Genomic DNA, 10,401 nt, shown 5'->3' on the forward strand with positions numbered 1-10,401 from the left:
CTTCAGGCTTGTACGGCCGAAGTGCAGAAGGAGTTCGACTCAGCCGATCCAACATCTGGATCGGCTGAGCCGAACCTCCGGCAGGCTACTCGCTGCTGTTCGGCCTATTCTCATAGATGCAGAACAGCAGTGAGTGAATAGCCGAATGCCGCCGAGCTGCATTTGGCTCGGCTATTCTGTCCGGTACCTCTGTGGTACCGAGCAGAATAGAAAAACAGTTTAAAAAGTAGAAAAAATAAAATAGAAAATGATTGGGCGGAGCTAGCAGTGACAGCTAGCTCCGCCCAACTGTTTTCTATTGGCCGGGCGGTTCTGCTGCCGTCAGAAAAAAACAAAGAAAACCACCATTGGAATGCATAGCTAGATTCCTATTGGCTATTTCACTTTGCAATAGCCTATAGCAAACTAGCTATTGCACCCGCTCTCTGCTGCTGTCAATCACCAGAGGGGGACCTGATGGAGAACTGCAGGTCCCCCTCTGCTGATTGACAGCAGCAGTGGGCAGGTGCAATAGCTAGTTTTGATCGAGCAGAGTAAACCTTTCCGGGAGAAAGTGTTTCTCTCCTGGGCGGCCGGGAGCCGTATTAGACTCCCAGAGCGTCCGGGAGAGTAATGACAGAACAGCGTCACTGGTTACCAGATAACCAGGAACGCCATCTGTCATTAAACACTGAGAACACGGAGAGGCCGTTGTGATATCATAGCGGCCCTGCCGGGTTCTCAGTGTGTAATGACAGATGGCATTCCTGATTACTTGGTAACCAGGGTCACTGATCTCTCTGCAAGTGGCCGGAGCCAGCAGTCATCTCATGGCTGGCTCCGCCCAGCTGTCAGAAGCAGGCTGTCGGCCAGCCAATGGCTTTCACCTCGGCTCAGTGGAGCCCAGGCATAACTTCAGGAGCTGTACGGGATATAGTGAATAGCCCGTACAGCAGCCCTTCGGTTCTACTGAACCGAAGGGGTCCTGGGGCCGAAGCTAGCCAAAGGATCAGCCGAAGCTACGGCTAGATCCTTCAGCAGCTCAGTGAATAGACCCCTAAATATTCCACGGTCAATGCTGAAGCGCACAGTGGACAGAAGTCGCCAGCTGTCTGCAGAGTCAATAGCTACAGACCTCCAAACTTCGTGTGGCCTTCAGATTGGCACAACAACAGTGCATAGAGAGCTTCATGGAATGGGTTTCCATGGCTGAGCAGCTGCATCCAAGGCTTCCACCACCAAGTGCAATGCAAAGGGTCGGATGCAGTGGTGTAAAGCACGCCGCCACTGGACTCTATAGAAGTGGAGACGTGTTCTCTGGAGTGACGAATCACGCTTCTCTGGCAATCCGTTTGACGTGTCTGGGTTTGGCGGTTGGCAGGAGAATGGTACTTGCTTGACTGCATTGTGCCAAGTGTAAAGTTTGGTGGAGGGGGGATTATGGTGTGGGGTTGTTTTTCAGAGGTTGGGCTTGGTCCCTTAGTTCCAGTGAAGGGAACTCTTAAGGCATCAGCATACCAAGATATTTTGGACAATTTCATGCTCCAAACTTTGTGGGAACAGTTTGGGGATGGCCCCTTCCTGTTCCAACATGACTGCTCACCATTGCACAAAGCAAGGTCCATAAAGACATGGATGAGCAAATTTTGGGATGGAGGAAGTTGACTGGCCTGCACAGAGTCCTGACCTCAACCCGATAGAACACCTTTGGGATGAATTAGAGCAGAGACTGCGAGCCCGGCCTTCTCGTCCAATATCAGTACCTGACCTCACAAATGTTCAAACATTCCCATAGACACACTCCCAAACCTTGTGGACACCTTCCCAGAAGAGTTGAATATTGAACCCTACGGACTAAGACTGGGATGCCATTAAAGTTCATGTGCGTGTAAAGGCAGGCTCCCAATACTTTTGACAATATAGGGGTCTATTCACTAAGCTGCTGAAGGATCTAGCCATAGCTTTGGCTGATCCATTGGCTAGATTCGGCCCCAGGACCCCTTTGGTTCAGTAGAACCGAAGGGCTGCTGTAAACCAGGCACGCTGTCATTACACACTGAGAGCGGCCTCTCCGTGTTCTCAGTGTGTAATGTCAGATGGCGTTCCTGGTTACCTGATATCTGGTACCAGATACCTGGTATCTGTCATTCCTCCCCCGGACTCTCTGGGAGTCTAATAGTCTACCAGCCGCCCAGGAGAGAAACACTTTCTCACAGAAAGGTTCACTCTGCTCGATCGAGCAGAGTAAGGCATAGCTAGATTCCTATTGGCTTTTTCAATTTGCAAATAGCCAATAGCAAACTGGCTATTGCACCCGCCCACTGCTGCTGTCAATCAGCAGAGGGGGACCTGCAGTTCTCCATCAGGTCCCCGTCTGGTGATTCACAGCAGCAAAGGGTGGGTGCAATAGCTAGTTTGCTATTGGCTATTGCAAAGTGAAATAGCCAATAGGAATCTAGCTATGCTTTCCTATGGGGATTTTGTTGGGTTTTTTTGACGGCAGCAGAACCGCCGGCCAATAGAAAACAGTTGTGCGGAGCTAGCTGTCACTGCTAGCTCTGCCCAATCATTTTCTATTTTATTTTTTCCACTTTTTTAACTGTTTTTCTATTCTGCTCGGTACCACAGAGGTACCGGGCAGAACAGCAGAGCCATTTGAGATCCATTTGAATGTATATGATTAAGCAATATGAATTTGTATGTAGATCAATGGCCGAATTCAATGAATTTGTATACATGTTTTTATATTTATTATGTGTATAATAAATATTTTTTATACCAAATAGAACAAGCGTTGGTGTTACACCTCTCATTAACACCCCATTCTTTCTTTGATTTTGCTATAAGTGGTTATAACCCAGAGGGGGAGAAGTCACACCGAGGGACCATTGAGGTAGCAATTCACAATTGTATTTCTATGCAATCAGAAGGTAATGATAACCTGTCTTGTATATATCATAACTCCCCTGTCTGGCTGCCAGTTCAGACTCTCTTCTCCACATTGATAATCTTCGTCCATTAGCAAGTCTGCCTCTAGGTGGCGACAGAGATCAATCTTTGCACAGTCCTCAGGTGTGGCGATTCCATACAGCCGCACCGACATAGAAAATTAATTTTCCACTTTCACAGGCAATCTTCTTGCTGAATGTACAATGCAGCATCGCATACACTGACTTATTATTATTATTATTTGTATTTGATTTTATATTTGCAGGCGTAGAAAATTGCATAGAGTGTAAAATATAGTTATAAATCTTCCCTAGGAACCTGTGTATGAGTGGAACTGCAAATCCCAGCTTGACTTGGCAGAAAGAACCCAGGGCACAGGTGTTGGGGTGTCTAGTGTCAAACAAGCGCACAGATCTACAGATGTATAAAATAGGGGCATGTGATACATATTGGACGAATCTCCCAGGATTTTTCTATCATTTACAGCAATCATGTGAACAAGTCTGGGTGCAACTTTGGCCTATAGCTGTCTTCTTTTTTTTTTTTTATTACACTTAAGGGTCTATTTATTAATGTTTCCCAGAAGATGCATCATCGACAGATCCACATTCGATTCAGTAAGAAAAATTTGTGAATCTTAGGTGAAAATATTGATCAGGAGACCCTTTATTGTTCATTAATGAATGTTAAGTTAAAAAATAAAAAGATGTTGTATAGAAGGGGATCTCTCCTTAAACAAGGAGTAAAATAGCAATTGTTCCATTATAATTCGGATGGAAAAATTGTACGGTTGAACAAAGATAAATTGGGTGATTTATACTAAACAAAGGCAGTTCATTTAGCAAAAGGAATGTTAGTAAATAAGGGGAATTTATGTTTACTGTGACTATTAATGTGCTTGCAAAAAAATATAATACAGCAATTCTCCTTTTCTATTATGCAAACTTCTTTTTTATATAGTTTCTTTTTCTTGCTTTAACATTTGGAAAACGAATTTTGAAACACTGACATCTTTTTCCCCGGCTGACCTTTAGCACCTGTGGTCATTTTAATATTATGATTCATACATCATATTCATTCATGGATCGATTATAATGATCACATTTTGTGTCATTTTTATAATAATTGATTTTCGAGCTAGTTTATATTTACATTCATTTTTATCGGATATGGGGCATTTAAAATGTATAATACAAATAAATATAATGTATTATATTGTAGTGCAATCTTCCATATTATATAAAGTGTAATAGGTATCTCCTCATCCTGGGAAACTGGCACTGCGTGTTTATAATAACTTGCATTGAATGAGGAATGTGGATGGATGAAGTCATCATTAACGAGCTGAGATTGTAGCGATAATTAGTCATACAATCGCTGTGTTGGAGCACCGAGGCTCTGATCACATTACCCCTCCATATATCCCCCAATAAGACTCTTTCCCCCCTTTTGTTGGATAATCTCAGTTATGTAAACAAGTATGGAGCAGGGCTGGGATGGGTCACACAGATGAGGAAGCTTTTAATACGTTTTAATACGTTGTGTGGAATGATGATTTTCTCACACAAGGTGCCAGGAGTTCAGACGAAGCTTGGGAAGCCATTTATTAAATGTTCATCGGAAAAGTTGGCTGTGTTTGGACTGAGCTTGTATTAGGGTGCAATTAAACAGGAAAGAGAGAGAGACAAGTTTAGAAAAAAAAAAAGAGTAATATTTATTGACGTTGATTATCCAATCCGCCAACACGTGACCTTCACATGAAATGAATTTGGTAATTGAAGTGAATATTGGAATAGTGTGAAGAGAGGATTCTGAACTCTTTTAGTAAATCAGGTTACACGTGTGTTTGTATTAACAATAAGAATGACAATAAGAAAGAAAGAAAGAAAGAAAGAAAGAAAGAAAGAAAGAAAGAAAGAAAGAAAGAAAGAAAGAAAGAAAGAAAGAAGAGTAGGCGGAAATAGAGAACAGAAGTGACGATTTGATGGACGATCTGGTGACATGGGATTGTTACATTTGTAATATTCGCAGCACACAGATATAACATTCGCTGACATAGGACAATGTCGCCTTCACATACACTGTTAGTGCAAATATAGAGAGAAAAGTGACTTCTTAATACACAACTTTCCCTGAGACTGACATCCCTCCGGTATCTGCAGGCGCTATAGGCTGAGCATCCCCCAGATAATGGAGTGATTTGCAGTGTTCATCTCTTTTGTAGGGCCCTGTGATGGTCCTCGGGCAGACCATAGGAAAGGCAGATGAAAGCCCGGTGCAGTGTATGTGTGTTCCGTGCGATATTTTGGTGCTCTGGGGGCGGATTTGCGTCACTGGGCGCTCCGTGCTGCCGCAGATAAAGCCTGACAAATATTGGAGAAGGAAGTGCTCTAGCAGTTATTAGAGGGAGGCGATTGTTTTTTATATTGCTTCTCCGGAAGAAATAACGATCGCTGCCTGTTCCTTAAAATACTGCAGCAGACTCTATTTTTGGAAAGGATCAGGCAGGAAAATCCGCTGATTCGGAGGAGTTTTGGAGTGGATGACAAACAGGATGAGCGCGGCTATTGTTCAGACTGGCCGTGCTATTTACAGACGACTTGCTGGGCTCCTATCATTCCTTATCAACACAAAGGAAAAACAACAGCAGCGGGGTGACACCGGGAGGGGGGACAGCGACAAGTTCAACAACGAGATTACCATCTGCATCGTCCAGCGCTTCTCTGCGCAGCGTCAAGCCCGCGCTGCTGCCACCAGAGAAGCGGCTTTATATGACACTACCTGTCATTCTGTCCAATTATATGACACTACCTGTCATTCTGTACAATGATTCTAGGTGACAGTTTATGCACACGTGAGATTGGGCGATTCATTGCCATTATAAAGTCAATTCTGCTATTAAAAACATATATAATAGTTGCAATATTTGATATGATACACACATGGAGCTTTGTACTAAAGGCCCCACACCGTGTAATGAGAACCAGTGCCGCGTCTGTGTATTTTACAAGTGCATAAAAAACGTCCCAGTGAAGAAATTAATTCTAAGATCAGAAGGATTCAAACATTGTAATGCAGCAGATTTTAAGACGATTTAAAGGAGTCGCAAAAAATTTAATGGTTGGACTGATGGGTGATTAAGGCACCACATCCCTCCCCAGTATTATAGAGACCCGACGCTTAAATGGGACAATCTGAATGTTCAGGGGTATACATGCTCAGAGGTATTGCATGTCCAGGGGTATTGTATTTTCAGGGGTATTGTATGTTCATGGGTATTGCATGTTCAGGGGTATTGTATGTTCAGGGGTATTGTATGTTCAGGGGTATTGTATGGTCAGGGGTATTGCATGTTCAGGGGTATTGTATGTTCAGGGGTATTGTATTTTCAGGGGTATTGCATGTTCAGGGGTATTGCATGTTCATGGGTATTGTATGTTCATGGGTATTGCATGTTCAGGGGCATTGTATTCTCAGCGGTATTGCATGTTCAGGGGTATTGCATGTTCAGGGGTATTGCATGTTCAGGGGCATTGTATTCTCAGCGGTATTGCATGTTCAGGGGTATTGCATGTTCAGGGGTATTGCATGTTCAGGGGCATTGTATTCTCAGCGGTATTGCATGTTCAGGGGTATTGCATGTTCAGGGGTATTGCATGTTCAGGGGCATTGTATTCTCAGCGGTATTGCATGTTCAGGGGTATTGCATGCTCAGGGGTATTGTATTTTCAGGGGTATTGCATGTTCCGGGGTATTGCATGTTCCGGGGTATTGTATGCTTAGGGGTATTGTATGGTCAGCGGTATTGCATGTTCAGAGGTAAATGTTGATGGGTTTTGTATGTTCAGGCTCATGGGATCCCCCAGCCCTGTACAATAATAACCTTATTACAAAAATACGCTACACATGTAATATGATATGTATATATATTTGTTTATAGAAACTGATGACTCTATTGGGCCGATTTACTAATGGAGTTGAGAACACTCACACAATGAATTGCACGATTTTAATTTCATTTATTTATAAATGAATAATGTATTCATTAATCTGCAGACGACATGAGAAAAAAAAGTTTACTTTTCATTGTATAATTAAAGTGAAAATTCTCAGCTCCTTTAATAAATCATTCTCTATAATTCTCTATATATGTTGTTAAAATTTCAAAAATTCACAAATAATTTGAGAATGATTTACTAAAGGGTTTGAGAAAGTTCACTGAAAAGAAAAGTGAATATTCAATTCTCCCATCATGTGCAGATGAAATAAATCGGAATCTGCTTTTCACATGACTGATACATGAAATTAATCTTCACTCTTTTGTTTTTAGAGAACATTCCCAGCTCCTTTAATATATTTTCTCTGTGGTTTGGGCATAAAACTCACATAATTCTGGAGACTGAAAATGTTTCTGAAACATCTCTGAAGAGTAACTGCAGTACATTGTATAACATTTACCTTTCCTACTGGGATACAATCATACCTATATTGGATCAAACCATATACACACATTACCTAAAACGTACAAAATATCAGTGCAGCTTATTATAGAGTAAAATAAAGCGACAAACTGGGTGTGTAGCCATCCATGTAAAAATGTGCAAATATCTATCTATCTATCTATCTATCTATCTATCTATATATATATATATAAAAGCTGTTCACACAGAGCTAAAATTACGTATCAGTGCACATTTCTACAAAGTCTAATACAATAATCTAAATAAAAATAAATAAAATCTAAAGTCTAAAATAAACAACTGCATTTATTATTATTATTATTACAATGCAATAGTATTATAATAATGATAATAGTGCAGTTCAATATTTTAATGGATTTTTAAGGTTTGCACTCAGGTAACTCTACTTGTGCACAGTTTAGTGACTGGCATGAATGCAAAGTTTGTCAATGCGGTGCTTAAGGAGACACATCTGAAGCCCGTGATAATTGACATGTCTGTGGCCCCTGATAATAGACATGTCTGTGGCCCCTGATAATTGACATGCCTGTGGCCCCTGATAATTGACATGTCTGTGGCCCCTTCCATTGATTTTGCAGGCCTTTCCTTTGCTGTTTTGGAACACTGAAATGCTCCCTCTTACCTGCGATTGGCTGACGGGCTGACAGAGGGCGTGGTCGGCCCCTGCTCCTTCTGCATAGAAATCAATAAGAGGGAGGCGTGTCGGGGGTGTAGGGGAGAGGCCACATCCCATAGGCCGGGCTCCCAGCAAATGACGGCGGAGGAGGATAAACTTTTGTACAGCGAAGAAGTTGCAAACTTTCGGGTGAGTTGAGCGCCGTGCACAGTGCCTCGCCTAACTCCTCCGTACCCACACACAGCACCCAGGAACGGAAAGAGTGTTGGCCCTGCAGCCCGAGGGGCCCCTGTGAGTTTAGCCTGTACGATGTACACCACCGGGCTGGCCCCGTTCTATGCCGCCTCTCATTTCAACATGTGGTCTGCCTACTGCTCGGGGGGCTTCCCTCCTCCGGACCCCGCTAAGAAGCCTTCCTTCTGCATCGCTGACATCCTCCATGTGGGGGACCCTGACAGCCCCCCGGGATCCTCCCACATGGGCGTCCTGCACCCGGCTCACTACCAAACAACTGGGGGCTCCCCCCTCAGACCCACCCCGCTCACCCCGGACTCTGGATTCAGGATCTCCCCTCTTTCCCCATACCAGCAACCTCACCCCCACCGGGGACCCAACTTCAGGGGGCCCCATGGAAGCACCCAGCCGGCCCCCTCCAGCAAGGACCTCAAGTTCGGTATTGATCGGATCTTGTCCACAGAGTTTGACCCCAAAGTCAAGGAAGGCAACACCCTGAGAGGTAATCCGTCCTATCAATTTATCATTGATATTATTGATCATTGCACTCAGTCCTAATCAATGTGGGTTATGGCTTCTATAATGGCATTTACATCTTGTTACATGTCACCAAGTGACATGGGGGCATTGAGGGGCATTGAGTTACATTGTCTATAATATTTTGTCTATGTTATAGACAATGTAACATTCATATGTACTTGAGTGCTAGAGGTCATCATTCTAGAATCAGTTAAAAGTATTAAAGCAGATTTAATATTGTGTAAAAATATATATAAACTTTTTCATACCATCAAATTATATGAATATCTTTATCTATCTATCTATCTATCTATCTATCTATCTATCTATCTATCTATCTATCTATCTTTCTATCAATCTATCCATCTATCTATCCATCTATCTATCCATCTATCTATCCATCTATCTATCCTTCTATCTATCCTTCTATCTATCCATCTATCTATCTATCTATCTATCTATCTATCTATCTATCTATCCATCCATCTATCCCCCCCTTCTCTCTCTCTCTCTCTCTCTCTCTTTATATATATATACCTGTATACATATTCGTAGTGCAAGTAATGAAGTTTTTTTTCACACTGCTGCATAATTCATATAAAACAATTTCCATACTGTTAGATAAAATAGCAGAATTGGGCTGATTACTAAAAGATTTAAGAATCTTTACAAAAAGGAAATGTCTGAATATTAGATATATAATAGATATATGTAGTATGTGGATGTTATCACATTGTCACATCTCTTGCCTTGAGGAAGGGACCCTGCGCGGCCCCGAAACGTCGGCTCTTTTTTGATCTCTGTGACACTTTTGTCCAATAAAAAGGACTTATTCATTTTAAATATTTGGAGTGCTGGTGACCTATTCTTCCAATTGAATATTCACTTCAATTATTTTTGCTTTAGAAATTATTTTATACTTTAAAGCTAATATTCACATAATTTATGTGGTTACAATTCTCATTTACTTTAGTAAATCAGCCTCTATTATATTGATCATATCCATAGATAGTTTGAGAATTATTTACTAAGGGATTTGAGACTTTTCACTTCAATTCTCCATTCATGTGCAGCTGAAATAAAAAGAAATCTACTTTTCTCACGATTGCATACATTGAGCGAATCTTCACTCGTTTTGGATATTTCTGTGCAGTATATAAAATATCACACGCTGATAGATCGCTAAAGATTGTCATAATGCCTACTGAGTATGTGCAACAACAACAAAATCTTATCGATTCATAAACAATAGGTATATGTCATAAATAGTGTAGAAAATAAATAGTGTAGAAATAATTTCACATGTCTGTGTCCCCAGTAGGTGGAATCATATGCCCAGTCTTAAAACTAACATAGAGAATATCATCTGACATCGATTGTTAGTTTTATATCACTTTATCCAGATTAAGTTTGCAAGTTATATTCTACACAGTTATTATACATACATAATATACAATTATTGATACATTATTATTATTATTGATATTATTATTTTGCTGCTAATCACTGGTAGCTCATCACCATTTAAATGTTTAATAGTTCACTTTGATCTTTCTTGTAATCACTGATACAATGATGATACAATGATTAGTTAATTACTGTTTAAGAAAATGTAACACTTAA

At 41.4% G+C, this 10,401-nt stretch overlaps 1 protein-coding gene across 2 annotated transcripts in view; it reads left to right on the plus strand.

The window, feature by feature from the left end:
* Positions 1-8,292: 8,292 nt before the first annotated feature.
* HLX (H2.0 like homeobox) overlaps positions 8,293-10,401 on the plus strand; it is a 17,844-nt gene continuing 15,735 nt past the window's right edge. For both annotated transcript variants that reach the window (XM_018572059.1, XM_018572066.1), the window contains exon 1: positions 8,293-8,761. In XM_018572059.1, coding sequence (XP_018427561.1) covers positions 8,335-8,761 — 427 coding nt within the window. In that variant the 5' untranslated portion in view covers positions 8,293-8,334. The remainder of the gene's footprint in view (positions 8,762-10,401) is intronic.

Source organism: Nanorana parkeri, unplaced genomic scaffold (assembly GCF_000935625.1).
Source record: "Nanorana parkeri isolate BGI_ZX_2015 unplaced genomic scaffold, ASM93562v1 scaffold43, whole genome shotgun sequence".
NCBI classification, from domain to species: domain Eukaryota; kingdom Metazoa; phylum Chordata; class Amphibia; order Anura; family Dicroglossidae; genus Nanorana; species Nanorana parkeri.